This window comes from Diadema antillarum, unplaced genomic scaffold (assembly GCF_040938485.1).
Source record: "Diadema antillarum isolate AM-2024a unplaced genomic scaffold, OU_Dant_1.0 seq00001057_RagTag, whole genome shotgun sequence".
Classification (NCBI taxonomy): Eukaryota; Metazoa; Echinodermata; class Echinoidea; order Diadematoida; family Diadematidae; genus Diadema; species Diadema antillarum.
The window spans coordinates 69505-96490 of NW_027271885.1; the positions used below are offsets into that span (position 1 = coordinate 69505).

At 37.0% G+C, this 26986-nt stretch overlaps 1 protein-coding gene across 1 annotated transcript in view; it reads right to left on the bottom strand.

Annotated features, from left to right (window-relative positions):
- The window catches only part of LOC139743196 (cytidine monophosphate-N-acetylneuraminic acid hydroxylase-like), a 126046-nt gene that overhangs the window by 40885 nt on the left and 58175 nt on the right, over positions 1 to 26986 (bottom strand). Inside the window, exons 5-7 of the mRNA XM_071653695.1 lie at positions 25647 to 25837; positions 18404 to 18551; positions 14275 to 14356 (exon numbers count right to left, since the gene is read on the bottom strand). Coding sequence (XP_071509796.1) covers positions 14275 to 14356; positions 18404 to 18551; positions 25647 to 25837 — 421 coding nt within the window. The remainder of the gene's footprint in view (positions 1 to 14274; positions 14357 to 18403; positions 18552 to 25646; positions 25838 to 26986) is intronic.

Here is a 26986-nt window from a genome sequence, read left to right on the forward strand (position 1 = left end):
ATTTTGCGTGCTTAACATTAGACATTCCCGTTGTTGAAATAAAAAAGTTTTTTACTCTACTTAGGAGTAATTTCTTGTAGATTTATACCACTCCTTCACAAGTGTGTTTTTTCTTTCATGAATATGAAAATGATACTTAAAAGGGAACGTCCCAGCTAAGCAAAAGCTCAAGCTCATTTTACAGAGCTTGGAAAATCGTAAGCAATTGCTAGCAAGAACTAGCAAAAGATATGTTTTATGCATACGCTTTTAAGCAAATGCCTGGTCTCTAAGCAATTGCTTGCGGGCAGCAAGCAACTGCTTGTGCTTGCTAGCAAAAGCTTCAGCTCGCAAGCAATTCCTTGTTTTTATGCATACGGATTCTAGTAAAAGGCTAGCACAAGCAATTGCTAGCGTTTATGCATTCGGCCCAAGGATGGTACCGGTATTGAGGGTTCTTAAGTTAGTCAGTTTGTTTGTTTGTTTGTTTGTTTGTTTGTTTTTAATTGGAAATCAAAACATGGAAATTCATAGAGCAAATTAATATTTTAATTCAAATTTTAATCTACAGAATATCATGCCTGCATTCAGTGCATTCGTTCATTAAAAAAAAAAAATGTAGCATGTACCATGGTAATGTGAGCACTTCTTCATCTAAAGACAAAACTTCACACCGAAAAAAATCTACAGACTCGATGCTTATATGGTTCCTTGATAGTAATATATAGTATGAATATCAGATAACCTTGCACCTTCACAAGTGGTTCCCTTTAATTTATATGACCTGCCTATGTGCCTCTTCTTAAAAGACCAGTAATGTCACCTGTTCACTCCCACATAAGCCTGCACTTAACTCTTTATGTGAAATGACGGAAACCCCCTGTGTGCCATGTTATTCTGAGACACGAAGGTAGTCATGCTTTGAGAAAGAATTCTGTTTTTCCAATCTGTATAACTTCTACAAATTTCTGTTAAACTGGACATAATAGTGAGCAAAGTTGAAGAGGAATGCCAAGCTTTGTTTGATATAAATTGTATGACAAATCTACTTCTATTTATATTTTTAATGACCAGTTGCTACATTACTGTGAAGGCATGACTTTTGCACATGAAACCGTTAGAGAAACATAGAATTTACACGCAAATTTAATTGGGAACACCGCTCGAGAGTCAGTCACCACATAGAATGCAAGCTGTATGTAAAAGAAACAAAAGCGCGAGAAAGGCTTTCATTGTACCGCGGGATAGGGCGATTTATCGATCGGTTTTAATAAAGGGATTAGTGCATTTGAGCGGAATATGCGAAGTTGGCACGCCGTCGACTGAGTTGGACGTGCGAACATGGCACATAAAGAGTTAAAGAATTTCCCTCCAGAAGGTGCTAAATTCCCTTATGACGGAAAGGAGAAAATCCATGATTTCTGTTGTATAATGCCTCTAAGTGTTTTCATGAAATGACTTTATTTCCCATGATTGTACCACATTTGGATTAAAGGAAATGTGCCTCAAAAAAAAAAACAACCTACAGGTCTCCAGTGATTTTTTAGGAATCAATGTTTTTGGATTTTATGGGTTCAGCACCTTCATAGGAAGAAACACAATTACCACTGATGTGCAGGAATAAATATTTTCTTTACTAGCTTCTGTGACTTGGTGTATTTTTGGGGATATTTTGTCATCCCCACACATTCCCTTTCTGTTTCCTTCCAAGAATTCTTATACATAGAAATGAAAATTTTGACAGCCAGTGATAACATAAGTGGTCATCTGGAAACTATCACAGGCAGAAAAGCTAGCCAGTCTGGCATACTCTGGGATCAAAGTACATTGTACAGTCATGCATACAAGCAGGTTTCTGATTGGCTCCGGCTGGATTTAGCACCTTTTTCGAACAATACTAATTTTTTAGTTCCAGATATCTCCATTTTCTCATGAGAATTTCAAATGTTCAAGAGTTTACTCCATGAAAATAATTCTACAAATTAATACATCTTTACAGGCACTCTAATTTGATGAAAATGGATTCAACACCTTTTGGTAAGGAACTTTACACATGTCTCACATTTCATTCTATCCCAAAACTTTTATACCACAATTTTTTGCAGGGTACAAAATGTGACCGCCCAGCTAAACCCGCAAAATAAAGGCCAAAATTAGTTTGCATTTTCTTCATAATCAAGCTCTAAGCTTTGAAATGATTTATAACATGTTAAAATTGGACCATCCTAACCCATTCCAAAATTGATTGAGATACGAAGGTGCAGTTTCATAGCAAAGGGAGAACAGTGGATTTTAAGACTAGGGTCATACTGTGCAGAAGTATCAAGGAAAATGTATTCCACTTCCCAGTGAAAGCAGTGCCTGTCCAAAAAAAATAAAATGTTCCATAAAAATTGCTTGTATCTTGAATTCGTTTTGTCTTCAGTTGCAAAAATTTTGACAGTAGGTAGAGAAAGATTACCCTCTCAGGTATGACAAACTTTAAAAAACAGGAGTCAGTATGCCCACTTGACATATTTTGACCCATTACAAAGAATTCTACCCTGCAACGTTTTATGGGTTCTGAGAATAATTATCTAGCAAATCATTTTTAAACTTTTGAAAGGTTTTGGCATATTGTAAAAACAGAATCTATGTTGTATTATAATTTTTTTGACACTTTATTCTTTCAATGTTCGCGCATGTGTATATTGTTCATGCAGAGCCTCTATGAACAACAGACTTGAATTACTGATGAGCTACCCTGTGAAAATAAGACAAATAAATAGATGAAAAATAAACTTGAAAAAGCTGCAATTCATATCACTGACTTGAAAAAAAAATTCTATAACTTCTTAATTTGAGGTCCAATTTTGACAGAACTTTAACCATTCTGCTTGTCTCCTTTTCTTCTATTCATCACAGCAACTTGAAAATAGTGTGAAAATGTATCGCAATTTCTTTCGAAGGAGAACTCTGCATTGCAAAGTCAGGTGACCAGCCAACCCATTCTACAACAGCCTTGAACTCACCAATAGAGTTATCCTGTGAGTACTTAAACAGCACTTTAATTCATGTTTTTCACAAGAAATTGTCACATACAAAAAAATATCAGACGTCTCAAATGGATTGACAGACAATCTCCTCCATTAAGGCAAATTAGCATGGAATTCGCAAATAAGTATTTGAATATGTAAATCTGTGCTGAATGTTTAATATGTTAATAGAAGGTATTTCAGACCGCTCTCGGTAAAGCCAAGGTTGGGCTATGTGTGTGAAGGAGCGGCAGTTGGATATCAGGCTGTGAAGGGGGCATCACACGGTGGTGCTGTCTCCCTTAACACCCATTGTATATTGTCGCCACTTTGTAACAGTGAAAAGGGCTGCCATTCCAGTCAATCTTATCCCCAGATACCCACAGATAGTGGTAAGTGAATTGCTTTTAAATTAGTAATCATCATGATATCGAAATCTGTCTGTGATGGAAATAATGCTTTCCAAAGTGGGAGTGAGTTGTAATAAATGGTTCGGTTATTGTTATTAAAATCAAATGGCCATTGTTTGCAATTGCATGAGTTGGAACACATTAATATATTTCAAGGCAATTTGGACGTTAATTAAGATAATGTGCTCTAGTGCTCTGGCTATTGAGTGAATTGATAATTTTAATATTCAAAGGGTTTCCCCAAGGGTTAAAAGGCCGACTGCATAAGGCAGAGACGGGAAGGCGTCCCTCGATTGTCGACCAGCTCCGAGGCAAGGAAGACTGTCGACATGCGCCACTGGGTTCCTGGATGCTGAGGAGACATCGTGAAGACTTATGTTGAGAAAGCGACCACGTGAATGGGACTCGCGACGACTCGCTGCAACACATGAACGCGACTGTACCAGCACCAGTGTATATAATGGGGCCCCATCATCGTCATCCATCACAAACAACCACAAGGTGAATACATTCCAGTCGTTTAAGTTAAAGACTTCATGCAAGAGCCAGAAAGCCGCTGAGCTAATGAAAATTTTATTCATTCTTTTGTCTTTTGGTGCGTGTGTTTTGGTTTTTTTTGCTGTAAGGACAAAAGTCCCCAATCAAGATATTTGAGTTCATGCAATACACATTGGATCCTCTGTTTCATTCTTGTGTAAATTAACAATCTGCCAACAATTCATAAGAGGTTATTTATTTTTTCCTTTTTATTTCCATTATAAAGGATGGAAAATGGGCAAATTCTGTGACATCGGTTTAGATACAAAGCATTCATTACTTGAAAGACTAGCTAAATCTCCACAAATTGAGACACACACTAAATGTACAGTCAACATCGCCCAAGTCGAACCTATTTGGACTGAAGAAATAGCTTTGTCTTTGAAAAAATGCAACTTATCCGGGATTAAAAATCATACAATATAAAGAGAAGAGGACTGGAAAAGACCTTTGACTTAGGCAATTACTCGACATTGGCAAGGTCGACTTAAGCAAAGTTGACTGTAGTTGGTTTCCCTGGTTTATCACAGAGTGTTAATACAAGATCCTAGTGGGTGTGTCACACTCACAGTCAGGGTGAGATGAGTGTACGTGTTCCCTCGAGACTCTGGTCCATTTCAGAAAACTGCTCAATTACAGGATGAGGCAGTGGTGCCTTTTAACAAGTGTGTTTCATCATTTAAGGAATCAAAATGTCAACAAATGGATATATGGAGGCTATTCTGCGCTCTCTCTTCCTCTCTCTCTCCCTCTCTTTCCATCTTCCCTCCCCTTCTTGTTGTATGTATATAATGTATACCAATATGAATATATAGATATATAAATACATATTGTATACATCCCTGAAGTTATATCTTTTCAGTTGTCATGGCAACACACACATAACAATACGTCTTTTCAAATCAGAATTTACAGAATCAGTATGTTCATAAATAGATATGGACTGGGCTATTCCTGCTTTTTATCTCTCCCCCCCCCCCTTTCTTGTATGTATGTGTGCAGATGAATACATTCCTTAAGCTATCCTTAGTTGTCATGGCAACAACTTGCCAGACATACACATAACAATATAAAGTTCATACCTCTTGCTAATGCATTAGACTAAAGATCATGATATCTACCATATGTTTATAGTCTCAATCATCTCTTTATAATCTTTGGAAGCAATGCACTGCACATGACGTTTTTGCAACAGACTAGCCAATAAGCCAGTTCAGGGTTCCAGTTTGAGCATGAGCAGAAAAAGGTCACTTGTACTGAGAGACAGGTTGGTTTTTAATTTCAATGAGATCTATAAGCATCTGTCACGTTCTGATTATTCATGTAATCCTTACAACTGATGCCTGCCAATATATTCAAGTGACAGCAAGCCTGGTATTTGGCAATTTTAACCCGTTGAGGACGGGCTGATTTTGCTACAACATGCATTTCCCATAGACACCTGCTTCAGTACATACTCGTGACTCGTCCTCAATGGGTTAACAGAAATTTTTTTTTTAATGTATTCAAAACAGCACAATGAAATGGATGCTTCCCAAAGTGTTGATTGACGAACCATTCTAGTCACTTGATCTATGCAGGTTCATTCTTTGTTTGAATACGAGTTCCATAAATTGCTATGTTGGGCAAGCTGACGCATTATGTCGCTTTGAATTGAGTGAAGTGCCTATTATAACAAACTGAGAAAAACGAAAGGTCATTTGTACCCAAGTGCACATGAAGCTATCTCTGAACTGGCTTATTGTGAATGACCGTGCATCCACCTGAAAGAGTGTCCACTGCCTCATCTTTAGAATACCAAGGTGATGATGGGTTGGAAACAGGTGCAGAAACAATGGGACCAGGAGGAGTTTCCATGGCGATGAATGGCTAGGATATCACACTGAAATTGGTAGTCTATAACCTCTATACACTCTTTGTGCATGGCATCGGTAAAACTGAAACAAAAAAGGTTCATTCTGGAGACATATTATAAATAACTTCTAATTAACCATTTATTGCCATTCAAAGGGTGTAAAAAAAAAAACAACTCTGGCCATAAATTAGCAATGAGCTGCCATGGGTCTCTGATAAATCACCAGTGGTCAACTGATTACCAACAATCAGGTCACAAGCCACATGTAATATGCCTCTAAACACACAGATGCCATGCCCATCAACAATTTCAAGAAATAATTCATACTATGATATCATGTTGCTTGTGGCCACAGGGTTTCCACTCCTGTACACACTTGGCATCTGAAAAGCCCTCAAAAAGACTATTTAAAGATGATATTGTAGGTGTGACCACCTGTTTCAATGGCTCCAGGGCAGGCATACAACCTCTTTTGACTCTCCTATACCATGATTCAAGTAGATTGCACTCCCGTTTAAACAAACACGATTATAACGAAATTCCGGTGACAACCCAGTAAAACTTCATGCCACAACATTATCTGCTCTATGATTTTTTTTATTGTTGATTTGTTCGGTTGGAACGAGATTTTAATAATATGAAAGAGAAGTGCCAGTCCCGAGGACTTTGTTAAAAAGGGAGTACACTGTAGACCATTAATACGCCTGACTCAAAGAAATCAATTCCATTCCAACATCCCACATTATCGACCATCAGGCAAAACACTTGGCCAAGTTGTTTTAAATCTATTTTGTCATTTGCTGCCTCTCTTTCCTATTCTTTCTTTTCTGCTCCTTCTCTCTCTTTTTTTTTTTTTTTTTTTTTTTTTTGGGGGGGGGGGGGGGGGGGAGGTTGATGCTCTGCTGGAGCACCAAACAGTCACTCAAAGTCTTCTTTAGCATCAGTTTTCAGCCTAAATCTGAAGTTGTTGTCATGCCAACTTTGCATAATATAAGCAGTGAAAACTGCTACATCCTTTCCAAACAGCAATCACCTTGAATACCCTTAGGCATCTGCATTTGGTTACAAGCAAGCAGACAGGCATAGTGGGAGGAAGATAGAGAAAGAGGGAGCGAGAGAGCGTTCCTTAAAAGACAAAAACATCTGCCTTGACTGCAGAACTCATCAACCTGCCACCTTGTATTATGGGGAAAGATCCTTTCTCATGGGTAAATACATGAAGATCAAGGGCGAGTATAGTTCATTGAGACCATTTTCACACGTGTCAAGAAATGTTACTTCAATGCTGAATTTCACTGAAATTAAAATTACAACTAAATGTTTTGTTGTTGTACACAGAACCCATGAGGGCTTCGCGGAATCTGCAATTTGGGAATTCGAGAGCAAGGCAAGGAAGTGTGGCTTGTTCCAACTTACCATGAATCACTCTTGAGCAATAGGTGCATGGTTTTTCTGCAGAAATGACTGAAAAGCCACTGTAGCTCCACCCCAAAAAAAAATTATTCAGAGGTCAATCCGTTCACATGATTGTTCCATGCCGTAATTCAGGAGACTCATCACTAGAAAACACCATTTGAAGTCGTCATTTGGAGTACAATCTGATTTTTCATTTCGTATTAACCTCCGCATGCAGTTTGCGCATACACACGGCCAAAATATGCCATTTTTGAAGTCACGATTCTAGTGATGCATCACTAGAATCATGAGTCAAGTGATGCACTATTACAAGAATCAGGATTCAAATAACACACACTCGGTATGTGGGAAAATGACCCACGTTAGCATGTGACCCTAGATCTTAGTAGTAATCATTCCAACAAGTTGAGATCTTATCACCGAATCAGAAAGAAGACTCCTGTCAAGTTTGGCTCATGTCTAAATAATCTGTTAACTCTTTATGTGCCACATTCGCATGTCCTACTCAGTCGACGGCGTGCCAACTTCGCATATTCCGCTCAAACGCACAAACCCGCCCAAACCGATCAATAAATCGCCAAATGTTTCTCGCGCTTCCATTCATCTCCATATATAGTTTGCATTTTATGTTGTGATTGACTAACATTCAAGAGGTGTTCCATACTGAATTTACATGTAAATTCTATCACTGTTTTGTGTGCAAAAGTCATGCCTTTATGGTAATCTAGCCACTAGTCATTTGAAAGAAAAACAAAAATATCATAGATTAGTCATACCATTTACATAAAAGCAAAGCTTGGCATTTTCTCGACAACTTTACTCACTATAATTATGTCCAGCTCAGCAGAAATCAATAGAAGTAACATAGATTTGAATCTCAAAGCATGGCAACGTTGGTGTCTCAGAATAGTGTGGCACACAGGGGGTTTCCACAATGGCACATAAAGAGTTAATCAATAAATCTGAGGCAATGAAAACTATCTCACATATGCCTACTCCCTCAGAGTGACCTACATATTACTTTGACCACCAGTACCTCCTTGCTTTGACCAGCCATGAACAACTTTATATTGTTTCGTTAGTCAGCATTCAGATGTATAAATTCATAGTATGGCTATACCATTTTAGTATAATTTTTTTTTTTTGCATATGAACACCCTGTACATCTCAGTACTTACCTTAAACAGGTGTGGATGGAGATGTTAAAAGAAAAGAGCTCTCGACCCATCACCATGAGCACAAATTATTTGCCCTGTCCTTTGCTGTTCCGTGACTCACGGCATGCATTGCTTGAACAATCTGATAATATCCACTCCATCTGAAACTTGTTCCTCTCAAATATAGTTCTCCAAAAGGCTCAAAATTCATCTTTCACCATTTGGAATTTGCTTGCAATACACTGAAAGACTTTACAGAGCTACCAAGTCTCACGCATTCTGCGTGAGACTCAAGCATTTAGGGCCTGTCTCATGATCTCACGCAGGGTACCCATTTTTCTCACGCATTGGGTGAAGTCTGCAATTTGGGCCAAAAATAAGGAGCATAGCTCAAAGGATTCAAGTGATAGTTGCAATTGAAGGTATATTTCCCTTTTGTCTTTCAAAATTAGTAAAAAATAGTCACTTAAGTATGCACCAGATCGCATCATTAAGAGCTAATAATTAAAAAAAGCTCCCTACCATGGGAGGGGTGACACCCTCCTCGTTCGCGTGCGCATGCATGCGCGCGAGCGCCGAAACGCGGAGTCATGAAAATCTCACTCATAAAAGTTTTTTCTGACTTTACCATAAAACTTGTCCGGTTGACTCCACATGCCAGAACAATGAGTTGTTTTGGAGGATTTTGAGATCAAGAGTAAAACAATCTTCACCCTGTGCATATGACTTTTATTCCTGAAGAACCATTCAGTAGTGGGTGGGCAGAATGTTATGCAACAACTGGTAGCCCATGCCTTACAAACTATAGCTACAAGACTTTTATGTAAAGTAGACTATTACATTTTTATGTTAAAATTCCTTGTAATAAGGACATTGAAAATATCTATCACAATGGCATATTTTGTATATTTTGTGTTTCCCTTGAGTGGTAGCTGTAGACTGGCTTGGATTTGTCTGCATCTACTTCAATTCTTTGGGTGCATTTTTGCTCAATCTTAGGCAGAATCAACATTTTGAAATGCTGATCCAAAACGCTCATTCATAAAGCCACTCACAGGGGTAATGTTAATGTTCTATCTTTTTTTTTTTATTTGAGTTCGAGAAAGAACTGATTTTGCAAACATGCACTGATGAGCATCAATGAAAAACTATAAACCCCTATTGTAGCAAGCTGGTCAACATACACGTGTGTACACGATTCTGCATTTATGATTCCCCAGTAAGTGTGATTAGAGAGAATCACCCATTTTAACTTGTTGAGGACGAGTCCCGAGGATACTCCGGCAAGTGTCTATGGGAAATGTGTGTTATAGCAAAATCAGTCTGTCCGCCACGGGTTTTAATGTATACGTGGCTTGCATTTATACTTCTCCAGTAAATCTGATTAGAGAGAATCATCAATTGCAAACACACCTACTCTTCCATTTTGAATTCGTGTTTTGAAACAGTAGGTCCTATCTATACTACAGCGAGTTAAACCACAACCATATTTTGCACTGATCGTGCCTCAAAATAATGATCATGGTCCTAAAATGTTCAAGGCTTATCAAACCATGTAACTTTAGAGAGAGAATTAGGTTTCAAAACGCATTTCGAATGGTGTTTGCGAACGTGGTTTGAAATGCGATTCCCGGGGTGCAGCGTTTATCTATCCATCATACAATCATGTTTCGGGTGTTGTCACTGCGCAGTTGCTTTGCGCTGTTCGAACCAGGAAGTAAAGGTCAACTGCATACCACCGTAGATGCCTCATCATTCACACACAAATAAAAGGTAGAAGGTAGAAAATACAACCGGAAACAGCTGGGAGTTGACCTTGAGATACAAATGTGTTTCAAAACGGCACTGCGTTTATCTGCTTGCAGAAAGGCGATCGTGGTCTCAAATGTGTTTCAAAATAACGGAGTTTCTAAACGCGTTTGTAACATATGGTTGCATTTACCTAACCCTGGAAAATGCCTCAAATGCGTTCAGGATGGTGATTCTGCCTCATAAATTTTTTAGATAAATGCACCCTAAAAGAAATAAATGCACCCTTTTCTGACACAGAATCCCTGCTTCTTGATCCCTTTAGGGTTAAAAGAGTCCCAATGAGGAACAGATCCTACTCTTTCCTCCCCCCTCCCCCCTCCCCCCATCCCCAGACCCTACTGCTTTCCTCCTCCCCCCCCCCCATCCCCGTTGAGGAAAGATGTTTGTCTAAAATCTGCCAGTATATATCAATAGGATCAAGGATGACATCACGAGACAGTTCACAAACGGACACGCACCAGATCATGCCCACTTTATGCCAGACAGAAGAAATTGCATTGAAGGACACGTTCACACAAATATATGCGTGGATTGAGTGAATACAGCAATACTAGTACAGCACATCAATGAAAGAGCATGGAACATCGGACTTCCCTTCCAGATTTCTGATTTTTTTTAAGTTTTTGTGCAGCCATTGCTGGATGAGAAGACTATAGTTTGTTATGTCACATATGAACAAATTATACACAGAATATAAAAGGAATATTCAGCATGTTTTTACTCTTCTGCATTTAATCAAAGCGCACTTGCCTCTTTCAGAGAGAAGGGGGAATAATATTACCCTTCACATACGTCAGTAACAAGTCTTTCATAAAAAATCTTAAATATTGTGGAATTCTATCTAAACTTTTTATATAATTTGACATATTGTAACATCACAAACCGTAGTAGTCTTCTCATCCAGCAATGGTGGCACGGAATCTATAAAACTTCATAACTTCGTGGCCAACGCCACGTTTTCAAAACTGGGGGCCCACTTTCAGATTTCATGAGCTAACAAGCAAAAAAAAAAAAGGTCTTCAGCACAACTTCTGGTGCCACTTCCAGGGTTTCTTCAGCTGACACGCAAAAAGAAAAAAGTTCAAAGGTTTCATTCCATTTTTTTTTCTAATGCCAAATCCAGGGTAAAAAAAAAAAGTGGGGGGGGGAGCAAAGTAGTTTGTTAATCTTAAAATGAAATAGGGTTCTTTATTCCGAAGGTTCGTTGATCCGAAAATGAAATAGGGTCCATAAGGAACCTTTGGAATAACGAACCTTATTTCATTTTCGGATTAATGAACCTTAGGAATAACAAACCTCATCACATTTCGGATTAACGAACCTTCGGAACAACGAATCTTCGGAATAACAAACCTTCGGAATAACAAACCTTCGGAATAACAAACCTTCGGACTAAAGAACCTTCGGAATAACGAACCTTCGGAATAACGAACTATAACTGTTTTATAGGGCCTATGGTTCAGAAGCAGCCACCAGCAAGTGGTATGAGAGTATCATACCCTGTCCATACTGCAGGCTGATTTCAGAGTCTTCTCAAGGAGGTTTGAAAGCTCACTAAAAAAAAAAATGGTCACTTGTCTGTTTTCTACTATTCAGGCTGGTTTCAACCTTACTAGCAAACCCGACTAGCTCTGTTCCAATGGTAACCAAGTTCCCCTCCGATACACGGCATGGGCTTTTGAATTTCTTGCATAACAGTAAATGTGATTGATTGCGAAAGTGTGCAAGTTGTGCAGCATTGATCAGTGGCAGTTGGTCATAATGACTAGTTAGCTTACGTTACTTGGTGATGACCTTCCGTGATAACTTCCAGGTCGGCAAAAAAAAAGGCAGCTTCTTGAACCCCATAGCATTTATTCTGTAGACGGGGCTCTTCAAGGCTGCTAAAGGAGGCTTTGAAACCACCCCTTGTATGTGATTTCAGAATCTGACCTGATTGAGTCTCCTTTTCTTAATTCTGTCTGTAAATACTGAGCTGAAAGGCTGCTCAGTGCTGCTATGTAGGAGGCCTCAGTGCCCCATTTTTGCTTAGAATAAATTTGGCATAAGATTTCTTTTAATGGATGTACAGTTAAAGACAGAGAGAGCGAGAGAGCTTGACACAAAAAACTCCAAAGCATAGACACTCTTGATAGTACCCTGCACAGTAAGGGTTTATGGCAACCCTTGCTGTTATGTCACAAGTTCTCAAACATCGGGGTATGTTGCTGTCATGAGAACAGCAAATTCTGATGACTTTCATCTTTTGACCTCATGACCTTACAGCCAATACTTTTATCTGTCAGCTGTGAACAGGCACAAAGTTAATAAGCAAATATGTGCGGTTATACCAGTTTTTCATCTCTCGCGATAGTAACCCCAGACTGCCAAATAATGTGAACCCCGTGAGAACGGAATGCAGTACCAAATGTAGTTTTGCATCAAGTGTGACTTCTGTTTACTTGAGTCCTGCACAGAAATGGTCAAGAAAAGCTGCAGGGCTTGGTCTTAACCCTTCTGCTGATATGCATATCACAATTGTGAAAGAAAAAATAATATGAAATAAAATAAAATAAAATAAAATCCTAAGTCAGCATAATAACAAAATACATAAAGTGCTAGACAGACACCGCAGTCGTTTTAAAAGTGTACTAAGGTTAAAGGCATTATTTACCATTTGTAGATGAAAGAAAAACCCAGTTTAGTGCTTTAAAATAGTTTTGAAAATGAAGTTTAGGGAAGAGACAACCAATGTAAAAATGTTAATCAGTAGGCCTATAATCAATGTTCGGTAATTGTTAAATATACAAAATGTAAATGACAGTTATGATAAAATTGTTTCTAGAATTATCCATCTGCAGTTATGGTTTAGTGAGAAAAATAGTGATAATTCATTATGTATTAGGCTCTATTGGAAAATTTTCATATGGTAGGATGTTTTGTGATAAAACTGACCTACACATATTCAACAAATGTGACAATTCAAACATTTTTTAAATCACTGCTCCCAATGATGAACAATACCTTAAAAGCAAAAGGTTAATGAAGGCATCCTGCCCTTTTCAAGCATACACTCTTTAGATTTAAAAATGTAAAATAATACTTGTAAATGGATAGATGAACAAACTAAGACAAAGAAATAAAGCATCTCTCAGACTACTAGTCAGAAGATGCACAAAAACAAAAACCAAACAAACAAACCCTGAACAACCTCATACACCTCTTGAACCCCAGCGGAATAAATATCTTTCTTGAAGAGAATTACTGTATCTATGCAGGGAGATGATCTACATGGATGTGGCCCATTATTAAAAATTAATGGATAATGCATGTTTACCGTCGCACGGCTCTGATGTCACAATAAACAATCATTTGCAACGTGCACTCCACAATCACATGCGCACTTGTGAGTGCGTACTTTCATCACTTATTTTTGTAAACAATTTCAACTGATCAGTTGCGCATACCACGTACATACGTACATACACTTGACGGCTGCCTGTGACTGTGCAGTTACCCATTTGCCATCATCACAAAAATGGTTGCCATTTCTGTGCTAAATTCAAGAGTCTGTGTGGACCACATCGGTTGATGTTCAAGATGTTGTATAAAACAAATAGTGTATGGTCTTCACTTGTGCCATGGAACAAGATTTCTTCGCCTCGTTGAATAGAGCGCCTCTGTCTTTCACCTCGTGCGAAATCTTGTTCCATTGCACTTGTGACCATTAACTATTCGTATATGCTATGCAATACAGGTGTAACAAGCCAAGCCATTTTATTAGCATGTAGTTAAAACAATCCCCCAAACTTTATCTTATTGCAAGAATTCAAAAACAACTCCAAAAAAGAAACACAACTTGCCCTAAATTTTGTAGGAAAGAAGGTACTTTGTTTCGACATTTAGTTGCTTTTCTAAAAAAAAAAAACAAGGAACAGATATTGAGCATGCTATTGGAAAAGAAAGAGAATAATAATTATATAATCATGTAAAGAAACAGGCACATATTAGCATTAATAAAAAGTTGTGTGTGATTGAGAGAGATACACTTTCAGAAGCAACTGAACAATGCTATTAAAGAGATTTTAGATGATTTTAGATGAGCCTATGTTTACCTTTGTAGTCAACAAGGATACATGTGTCCATGTCCGGATGCACACCGTCCATCATGATCATGAATCGAGTGTCTTTGTTGATCTGCAGATAAAAAGAAATATATGTGACCCTGCATCACAAAACCAACAAAAAGTTGCAAGACATGGATTTTTAGTTAAGGGCAGATTCTTAAAGAACAGACTCTGAGCATTAAAATAGTGTATAACTCGATTCAAATGGACTCCCCTAACTTATCTATTGAAATACTACAGAGAAAGCACACGATCTGGAAAAGTGTGAACTGATAAAAGAGGCTCTGAAGCACAGGGTCTATTCAAGCGCTTAAAGGGATAGTACAGTATTGGTGGAGATGAGAATTGGGCTTTTAACTTTTTGCGAGATACCAAGAAAACACTTATGAGATAGTACATAACATACCATTTTAAGAGGAATTCAAAGTTTATTTGATGAAAATCGGGTTTGGAATGACTGAAACATCCAAAAACAAAGTAAAACGAAGCGATCGTAATAAAGTGTGGGTCCCATACTTTCTAAAATCGCTCTTTTTTGGATATCTCAGCCATTTCAAAACCAATTTTCACCAAATAAACGTTGAATTCCTCATAGAATTACATGCTCTTTCATATTTCACGAGAGGTTTCTCCTTATCTCACCAAAAATGTTAGAAACCTGAAATTAGGTCTGAACCAAAACTGTACGATCCCTTTAATCTTTACCAAGCCGTGCTAGCCATGCAATGAAAGGGACAAAACACAGGATGTAAACCACTGGAGCAACAACAATGAAGGGATTATCAGATTAAGCTGAAATTAAGCATGATATGTGCTATTAACACATTCTGTCCATGGTTAATGCCAACTTTCAAAGCAGTAGAATTATCTTTTCAAAAGTAATTAGACTTGAAAGTGAAGAGTGTGTAAAGGCTTTAAAGAAATGAAAAGGGTACTCTGAGACATACATGATCATTCTATTCTCCCACAAAAAAGGGTTGTAGAAAAATTGCTGAATACACACTATCCCATTCTTTTTTGAGTGCTCACGTAAAATCAAGGGGTGCGACTTTTTGTTCGTTTTGTGATGCACGGTCATATATTATATATATTAATAGGACAAAGCACAACAATGTACACTGGTGTGGGGCATTAAAGGACCTGTAACGAGAAAAGTGGCTTGATATTCAGAAATAACTTAAAGGCAAATTTTACATTTTGGAAAGCTTTGATTTAGCCCTGTAAGAATACAAATAATGATGTTTTAGAACATTAAAAAAATCTCTCCCAAGAGAATCACAGATTCAGGTAAATAGAAAATTGTTCTTTTATTATACCACACTTGCCTGTGTACACCCCCCCCCCCCCCAAAAAAAAAAAAAAGGTGGGGCATGCAATTTTATACATGATTAAAAGGAAAAATCCAACATTTTTTCATGTATGGCTGGTAAAGCTTAATAGCAAGGCACTAAGATGGAATTTACTGCAAGCTATCTTTAGCACATCAATCTTGAAAATTATTTACTCTTGAACAGAAGTTATGTTTGCAAAGTTTTGGAACAGTAACTTCATAGTGGTTTTTGTGTGTGCAATGAAAGCGCTTTTTCAAGTTGCCATACAAATTTAATCTAACATTTTTTCATGTATTGCTGGTAAAACTAGCAAGGCACAAAGGTGATTTATAATGAGTGCATGCTACAATGTATCTATAGCACATCGATCTTGAAAATTGTTTACTCTCGAATAGAAGTCGTGTGTGCAAAGTTTCAGAACTGTTAACTTCATAGCGGTTTGTGTGTGTGCAAGGAAAGTGCGATTTCGAGTTGCCATACAAGTTTTCCCTTCGTCATTTTCTGGTTGTTGTTGTTTTCTTTTTTTCTCCTTCACTTCTAATTGTCAATATAAATCTAGGTTTGTGCTAATCATAAAGGGCTCTTTTGTCTGATTTTTTATGTACACTTTTTCTAGGTTCCTGTTCCTCCATATATCTTACAAATCATATTTCTTCAAGATATCCAAATGATTTGTATACTGAGTATTGGAGGGCATTTTACACTCTATAATCTCTATAATCAAAAATTTTGCTTAAAACCCATTGAGGATGGGCTGATTTTGCTATAACATGCATTCCCCATAGACATCTGCCCGAGTATACTTGGGTCTAGTCTTTAAGGGCTTTAATTACATTACAATCTCCTCCTAACTTGAGACAATATATGTACATTTGTAAAAGAGCAAAGGTCTGTATCACCTGCATATATTTCTTCCAAGAACTCAATTCATTTCTTTATTCTACCTCTTGTTGGAAAATGAGCATTTATATAGTATTACCTAATGACTGGGAATCAAACATACTCACCTTTAGTTAGAAAAAATTTAGTACTCTTCATCTCCCTACTTGTGTGTGATTGATTAAGATTTCAGTGCCACAGGGTCAACTCCCCTGTACCCCTCCACAATTAAGGCAAGGAATTTCCAATAAATATCTTTTCAGCTCTCTCTTTCAATACAATTTCAAGTAAGGAATTTCACGATTTTTTCAGCTTTTTCTTTTCATGTAAATTGAATAGAATAGGTGAAGTGGAAATTCCGACAAACACACAAACACATACACACACAAAGAAATGCCTTAAAAAGGCATTGTGGAAGAACAATGCAACAGGAAGAAATGAATAGACCCCTGGGTGGGAATGAGATTTGGGGAAAATCCCTATATGGAAGGAAAAAAAAAAATAAAACGGCATGGATACGACATTTTCAACTGAATATGGTGGTACGTAATAAAGAAAGAATAGCATGAATACGTGACCATACATTACACAATCAACAAAAAGGTGCATGCCCTGATTTTATGTGAGGACTTGAAAAAAGGTGAAACAGGTCACCTTAGAGTTTTTCATATTTTCTGAAAGGCAATTCTTCTTCTAAATTACTCAAAAGTTTGGGATCATATAACAAATGGGAAAGTGTGTTTTCAGCAGTTTTTCACAGACACTTTTTGTAGAATAATGCACCATATGTGAAAGATCTGTCTTTGAGTCCACTTTTCATTCCCTAAAAACTCTTTGCACACTCTTCACTTTAAACTCAAATTACCTTTGAAAATATGATGCTATATAAAATCAAAAGTCGGTATTAGTAATGGATAGAATGTGTATGTTTCATTTCAGCATAATCTGACAATCTCTTCACTGTCTTGCAATGGAGTTTTACATCCTCTTTTTTGTCCCATTCATTGCACAGAGCATGGCTTGGTGAGACTGAGTACTTGAATAGATAGACCCCAAACTTCAAAGCCTCTTTTCTCAGTATGCACTTTCCCAGAGTGTGTGCTTTCTTTCCAATACTTAGGTTATAATAGGAGAGTCCATTTGAGTTGACTTATACATCACTTCAAAGCTTAAAGGCTGCTCTTTCAGAATCTGCCCTTAACAAGCTGAGGACGGTTGATTTTGCGACAACACACATTTCTCATAGACATCTGCCTGAGTATACTCGGTACTCGTCCTCAACGGGTTAACTAAAAATCCATGTCTTGTGACTTTAAGTTGGTCTTGTGGTGCAGGGTCGCATATATACAAAATTCAGTCTGAAGAAAACACTGAAATTACTTTACTGTACAGGGCAGGAGTGACAGCAATGTTGCCAAGGATCATAAACACTACACTTGAAAAGATAACATAAATAGTGTACCCGGTAAGTGTCCCTTAGGACCAAAAGACTCAAGCAATTTACTTTGCAAGTTAGCACATGGAAAGCTCTGTCAATTTGTCTGGTTACTGTAATATGTTACTGTACATGGGAATTTATACTGTCCTTGTTTGATTATTTATTGTAATTGAGGTAATTCAAAAAGGCATCATATCATTACTATCAAACTTAGATTATTTACACTTCACATGTCGCCACAATGTGCTGGATTTTGCTTCCTCATTTTGTTTTAAATATGTCATGTCTAATGTAACATTTAGATACCCCCTGTCATTTAAAGTTTGTAAGGACAGACGTTCCAACTAGAGACAAAAATCCTGAAAATACTGAAATTGTTCATAAACAGTTCACATCTCTGATTTACAAGCATATTTCATGTATTTTCTGTTGTTTTTGTGGTTGTTGTTGTTGTTTTTTCTTTCCTTACCTCATGCCAGATGCCAAACTGAAGGACATGAATGTTGTTGAGTCGGACCCCGCTTTGGCTGAGCTTGCAGAAGACAGGCATAGACGTATCACCAACGTAAATGGGAATGTCAGGATTCCTGGCCGACAGAAGCTCTAGCGTGGGATAGCTGGAGAGCAAGGGATGAGGTGACAGCATTACATAGGTCAAGGTCCCTGCACCTTCTTCAAAAAATAAACTCCATGACTACAAGAAAAAAAAATCTTTCCAAGGGGAAACAAGTCGAATAGAGATTTGCTGATTTCCAGATGATATCACAAACCAGAAAAAAAAACAGAATTTTCATGACTTTTCAATGCCTGTCTTGTCACTCTTGAATTCATAAGCATACCAGGTCCGACTTTTTAAACTTTTTTTGATAATTTCCAGGATGTCTTGAGGGTTGCCATGACAACTGGAAACCCCACTGGGTACTTGGCTCCAAACAAGAGAGTGAAGTCACGCTGGTTTCCATCTTACAGCTCTCCCGCTGGTGTTCTTGTTTAATAGGGTGAATCCAATAAAATACAGACAGGGCGACTCATTTGGGCTTTGCTCTGGAAGCTTTGTTGGAACAACACAAATTAATGATCATGATACTCATTTGGCATTCATGCTTTACTTGCTTACTCCCTGGAGTTTTGCAACAATTTTTCACACTGGGATCATTCTCCACTGGATATTTATCTTTTGCAGGAATGCAAGTAAGGAAATTACTGCTCTTTCTTTGCACCCATTGTACTACATGATACCTTCAGATGTTTTAGCAGTTTTGGTCCTATTAAAAAAAAACTCTCTCCTTTCTCCGTTTCTATTCATACTACTAAATTCCACAAGGTAATTACATTTATCTACCCAGCATTATTTTTTCTGCATCAATTTACACAAATGATCATAGAAATATGCACACGCTTGAAGTTACATAATTACGTAAAAGCCATGGTAATAAGCTACCTGTTTTGCTCATCTGAAGAACTATCTGACAGGACTTCTATCAATCCTAACTTTCACACTTTATTATCCTGATTTTCATCCTGATCATCATTTTCAGCTGACTTTAAGTATGGCTAGAACTGGACATAACTTCAAGGAATTTAGTCAAATTCCACCTTTTGGAACATTTGTGCGTCCATATATTATGCAGCTCTGTATGAGGCACATGAAACAATCGCCCAAGATGCTCCCAATGTAGTCATTGACAGTTTCACTAACAGAAGATTGCATACACTTAAGAGTGGGGTAATTTTATGGCACCAATTCAGAACATGAGATGGAAGGAATACACGACTATGATAAAATATATCTAGGTCCAATTAGGGCCTAGAAGAGGAGGAAGAAGAAATCAACACACACAGATTAAGTGTCAGGTGATTGTAGAGGAACAGGAAACAGAGATAAGTGTCAGGTGACTATGAAGGAGAATCTAAATCAGAGCATTTACCTCCAACTAACTTAAGATGTATGAAAAATTGACAGCTGGGATCATATATCAAAAATACAATGGTTATTAAATATACACTCTTATGTCATGCTTAACTTGGCTTCAATCATTCGTGTTTAATTGAGGAAGTACCATAAAGAATATGCCACAAGTTTCATCAAAGCCGGATCTAAATCTAAAGCTCATGGAATTTATGACTGTCATATTTTTCATGCAACAGTTTGAGTGGCAGCCACATTATGTAAACACACCAACATGATGAGCCCATAGAACAGCAAATCTCCAATTAACCTGTAAGACACTATGCATGTGCAGATCTTCCCTAAACTTCCTCTTTTGATGAGTACCAGAAAAAAAGCAAAAGAATTAACACCTGTCCTTAGTATCAAGTCTCTGTTATGTTAAGATGATTTACAAATAATTGGGGGGGGGGGGGGGGGGAGCATGCAGCTGATATTGACTGAGCCAGAAACATGTTTTTTTTTTAGGATGTCTTAATGGCGGATGGTGTTCCTCATTCTAAAGGTTCATTTAAAAATCTGAAAATGAAATTCAAAGATTTGTTATTCCAAAGGTTCAATAATTCTTGGCTATAGACTGATCTCTAAAATCAAGTCTGTTGATATAGGCCTACATGTATTTAACAGAATGGATACTCTGAAAATAAGAGTATAAGCCTACAGTAAACAAAGTCTTCATAGGAACACTAAAATCATCAAAAGTACAGGTACAAAATTATTTTGCTTAGCAAAAATCATTTCTGATTTTGTTTCTTTTTTAGAAAAGAGACCTGGGGGCCTTGTTTCTGAGTATATCTGAGTACCGCGTGTTCACCTTCTTAAATTCCGGGCACTATTCACAGCTCAAAAAAAAAATCCCTTTATTACCGTCTTTCTATAAAAGTGTCATTAACAACTTGGAAATCAAGTTTCTGAGAAGGCTGGCATGACATGCATGCTCACAGGTCCACCCACACAGGAAATGCCTAAGAAAAAAGTCTGCAAACTGAAAACATTGCATGGGAATTTTCATGAAACATGAATCTCGTGAAACCAATGCACACATTCCAGTGAGCCAAAACTATCAGGCCAAGTAAAAAAAAAGGAAGTGGTTTCTCTTCTTGTGTCCATTAGATTTGTCAGGTTTTTTTTACTGTCTACTTTTTTCAAAATGCCAATATCAAAAATACACACATTTTGTATTTCTCATCCCCATCTGCATTCTTTTGAATTGCTACTTTGATATTCACTGCTTTTTTGCTGACACAAAAACAAAAATCAGAAATTCATTTCTGTATATAAAATGAATAAGAAATTGTCAGAGCATGACATCATCAACTTGCTGATTTGAATATTCACAACAACTGGTCAAGAAGTGTTTTCTGAACAACAACAAAAAATGAAATTTAAGAATGTCATAGCTTCCTTATCCAGTTTTGATCATTTTTGCAATGTTTTTTTTTTTTCTTTCTTATGACATTGATAACACTTGGGAGTGGATTTCTTCATTAACATTGGTTTCAAAGATTATGTGGATGCCCAAGCCAGCTATCGCCCTAGGATGCTTAACCCATTTAACCCATTGAGGATGAACTGATTGTGGTATTTACATATTTCCCATAGACAAATGCCCGAGTATTCTTGGGACTCGTCTTCAGCGATTAAATTACACTGACTAGCATCTCACTTCAGATCGGAAAAAGTGGTAGGATATCAAATAGTAAGGACCGGCATCAAAAATTACCTTCCTTCAAAAAGAAACTACTTCCTCTTTTGACTTTACTTGGCATTATGGATTCATTCACTGACACCCATTAAAACACCATTATGAAAACAATACAACGCAACAAATTTTATGATGCCACTTTTATCACTACAAACACACTCACAGTCATATGCATTAAATGTTTCTTTATCATTACAGGGCATCGGTACGCAAATGCACAAGATATGGATTGAGGGAAAGCAACAATGTAGCAGAGTACAACAGTGAGGTTTGAGGAAAATTAGATAATCTTGTCAAAAGTTATCATTTTTTTTTAAGTTTCAGTGCCAACACTGCTTGTTGAGATGAATATCACAGTTTGAAGTATCACTGGAAAACATCAAAGTAAAGAAAACATAAAGAGAATTCCATTCATTTTCATTTATCAAGCATAATTAAAGAGTACTTGACTTATCTTTTCAGATAGCAGGGAGGATAATATTACCCATAACATGTGTCAGTAACAAGTCAGGAAATGTGTGTTTCCTATGAAAAATGAAATTTTGTGGAATTCATTTCATATTTTTTTATATTGTTGTCCGGCAGTGACATCACAAATTCTTGTAGTCTTCTCACCCAGCAATGGTGGCATCAAAACTTTCAAAAATTTGTAACTTCTGTACAGATGGTCAGATTTTCCTCAAACTTCATTATGTGCCATACTAACACTGCTGCATTCACTCAATCCACATTTTGTGCATTAGAGTGCCACTGCCCTTTAATGATAAAGAAACATAATGTGTATGAATGTGTGTGTGTGTGTGTGTGTGTGTGTGTGTGTGTGTGTGTGTGTGCATGTAGTGATAAAAATGGCATTATGAAATCTGTGGCAATGTCTTGTTTTCATAATGGTGCGTAAATGGCTGTCTGTAATGTACCCATTACGGCAAGTAAAAATAAAAGAACTTAGTTTCTCGTCTGGACTTTCCAATGAAAGTGATGCAGGATGCAGGTCCATTTCCCTTGAAGTCCATTCCTCTTCAATGCCATTTGCTTCACATGTTTTCTTTCTCCAGCATGATCAATTTCAATGCAAACAATTTGTCTCCAGGCTGGTATGTGATAGGCCTACCACTTATTGAGCCTCTCAGCAGTTTTATGTTCTTGTACAAATATGTTGGTAGACTGAAAACTAAAACAGCATGGGGCTCAAATATAACAAAGCGAGGCTCTTGTTATCTTGTGCTGATATAAATGACCCTGACACAGATGAAATGATTCACAGACGATGGCTGCACTCAATATCATATCCCAAAATGACATTTGAATGTCATTGGAACTATTTTCATGATAGACTGAATTACAATGTACACATCTTCACTTCAGTCTAATGAAAATGATTTTTTTTTTCTTAACTGTGCTGCTGAACTGTTTAACTACTTTTAGTTTTAGAATGGATTTGTAACAATGTTACTTCCTCTTTCCTCTGGAGGTCAAAGTTCACAAGGCATTCATGCAAGCAGTCTCAGTGCTATCAAGAGATTTAAATCACTTTAGGTTCAAGATAACTCACACATGATGTGCAAAAGGAATGCTAACCTCGTGAATAGCATTGCAGTATTATGTTAGGAACACTTTTTGAAGAAAACAGTATTTTTACTTTTTCTGCCATAGACATGGTGTGTAGTTATTACAATTTAAAAAAAAATATATATAGTATTAGCCAAAGACACTTGGAAGTATCAAGCATATCCATGATATCGCGGATCTGATTGTTCACCTTAATGTTAAGCAAAATCAGTATTCTGATGTCTTGAATATTATCTTAAGTTCCCCCTATCAAATCATTATTCCATCCAATCACACCCATTGCTAGACACGGATATCATGATTTGTAGATTAAGCCCGGATGCGCACTTGCCCAACCCTGCAATTACAACAAAAGAACTATCTGCATATTACAGTCTGTGACTACAACCCTTCACCTGTACACACAAAGTTGTCATCCTCTTTAAGTATATCACATAAATTGATTAAATTCCTTGAATGGGGCCCGTAGGTAGAATTACATTTTTGATTGATTTTCACTACTAATCACGCACTCAGAACACCAATTTACCATTATCTCTGTAATTAAGTCCTCTCCGCGGCACATGGGCATTGATAAGTGCAAGTGCACACGACTTTCCTCCCAAAACACTTGTTGTCACGGTCGTTAATGAACCTCATACTTAATTGAGCTCTCAGAAAAGGATGTCACTTGTTGAGTGCTGATTTAACTCTAACAATCTCTCAGAATACCACACTCGGGATAAACAACACTTGATATAAACAAAAAGAAAAAGAATCATACAAGACTAAGAATCAACAATCATGGTTATTAACCCGTTCCATACGAGAACCTGGTGGCCTGTGTATTAAATCAATGGGGACTTCAGAATTAAGTATGGAACGGGTTAATGAACCTCATACTTAATTGAGCTCTCAGAAAAGGATATCACTTGTTGAGTGCTGATTTAACTCTAATTATCTCTCAGAATACCACACTCAGGATAAACAACACTTGATATAAACAAAAAGAAAAAGAATCATACAAGACCAAGAATCAACAATCATGGTTGTTAATGAACCTCCTACTTTACTGAGCTCTCAGAATAGGATATCACTTGTTGAGTGCTGATTTAACTCTAATTATCTCTCAGAATACCACACTCGGGATAAACAACACTTGATATATACAAAAAGAAAAAGATTCATACAAGACCAAGAATCAACAACCAATGATGTTAACCCGTTCCATACGGGAACCTGGTGGCCTGTGTATTAAATCAATGGGGATTTCAGAATTAAGTATGGAACGGGTTAATGAACCTCCTACTTAAAGGACAAGTTCACCTTCATAAACATAAGGATTGAGAAAATGCAACAATATTAGTAGAACACATCACTGAAAGTTTGAGGAAAATTGGACAATCGATGCAAAAGTTATGAATTTTTTAAATTTTTGTGTTGGAACCGCTGGATGAGGAGACTACTACAGCTTGTGAGTCATATGCGTACAACAGTATAAAGAAAATATAAAAGAAAATTCAACATATTTTCACTTTTTTCGCATAATAAAAGAGCAATTGACTTGCCTCTTTCTAAAGGCAGGGGGAATAATATTACCCATAACATTTATCGGTAACGAGGTAGGGGAATGTGTACTTTTTTCAAAAGATGGAATTTTGTGAAATTCTCTTTATATTTTCCTTATATTGTTGTACGCATGTGACATCTAAGTTATTCATACACTGCAGTAGTCTTCTCATCCAGCGGGTACTGCAAAAAAACTTCAACAATTCATAACTTTTGAACGGATTGTCTGATTTTCCTCAAACTTTCAATGATGTGTTCTACTAATATTGCTACATTCTCTCAATCCTTATGTTTATGAAGGTGAACTTGTCCTTTAATTGAGCTCTCAGGAAAGGATATCACTTGTTGAGTGTTGATTTAACTCTAATTATCTCTCAGAATACGACCCTCAGGATAGATAACACTTATATACAAAGAGAAAAAGATTCATACAATAACAAGAACCAACAACCATTTACTAGTCCCAGTATATTTGTAATCGGTCGTACCCTTTCATGTTTTTACCCTTCAAACTCATCAAGAATCGTATCTGTCATATCGATAAGAGTTCTGAATTCTTCAGGAGATAAATCAAAGGTATATTTTGGCTAATTTTTAACTGAAAATGAGAGGAAAATTAGCCTCAAACTTCAATACCCATAACTCTTAGAATGCACGTAACAAATTGAAGTCAAGAAAATTCCCTAAAAATACAATCTATGAAAATTGATATGGTATCTTAGTTGCAGTGATTTGACGATTCTGAAATTTTGACATGGAGGTTTACAATTTTACGAAATTGCCAAATTTTTTGAAAATATGTTTTTAACATAAACTTTGTCACAGAATGATGTGATTTTTCATCAGTTAGAAGGGTGTAATAATTTGTATTATTAAAAAAACAAATGTTTATAAAATATTGTCATAATTGTTGCTAGAAGTTGAAGGAGTCACTTTATTTACCTGAGGTGGTCTGAGTGGACATGGCTGATATAAATGAAGTCAGCCTTGGACAAGCGGTCAAGCCAGTCAGCAGGAGGTTCATGCATCAGCCACCAGCCTCTGGCAAAGGCTGGACCGGTCAGCCACGGGTCGGTGAACATGATAGTGCCACCCAGATTCAACTCCATGCAGGCATGGGTGAAGTATGTCAGCTGATAAAAACAAATGGAGAGGGTGCAGGTAATAACAACAATCTGGAGAAGTACACATCAAACAGACAAATACACAGAAACCAACAACAATGCTGAAATCCCTTCCCCTTAAAAAGAAAATAAGAAAATTAAATCAATCAATCAATCAATCAATCAATGCAACAACAAAAAATAACTGCTAAAATATTATGCATATCGCCCCTGATCTCTCTTGATTCAATTTCACAATCTTACACTCATAGAAAAGAAGTTACTTACAAAGCTTGTAATTATGTGTTAGAGGAGCATGAATTCATGTGAACACTTACATTTTAATGTAAATCTTTATGTGACGTACATCTTGCCTTACTGGGGGCTAATGAATTCTGAATAAGGCCAAGAGAGTATGTACAAGAGGTGAGACAGTGGGTATTTCTTCAAGGGCAAGTCCAAGCTATTTTGCACCAGTAACGCGTGGGACATCACAAGAAGATTTAGCCCTACATTGCACTGTTAAGATTGAAATTTCATATGTTGGGTTGCTTTTGATAGCTAGTAGGTATCTTCGTTCAAAACGATAGAAATAATCAGAATCACGCATTCAGTATTCAATTTATGCAAATTTATTCTCCAGTAACGCATGGGACCACAAAAATTGTCCTTTTTTTCTTCTTTTACTTTTATCTCAATTATTGTGAAAATACTTGGTATACTATAAAATCATTACAAACATCTTTTTCTACAACAATAACTGTACCTGAAACAAAACATTTCAGAAAAAATCATGAAACTGTTTTCTCTCAAGGTCAATTATAGAAAGATAGGTATAGTAACGCGTGGGACAAGTAACGCGTGGGACATTTTTGTCACTATGAATATTGTGATGTGAATTGCACATTTGCTCAGAGAAACTTTAATTTGGGGTACTAATCATCTAAATAGATGTATTTCTAATAATTTCTTGCAAATTCAAATGATTTAGACCCACCAGAACAAAAGATATAATAAAAAACATGAAATGCCTGTGTTATCCTTTATTTTTTGACATTTGACTTTGAATGTGACCTTGAAAATAGCATGTAATGATCTTTTGTGAATAATTTATCCAAAGTGGAACTTTTCACCAAATTTCAAGTCAGAAATCAGAAAATTACAAAAAATCCCTCAATA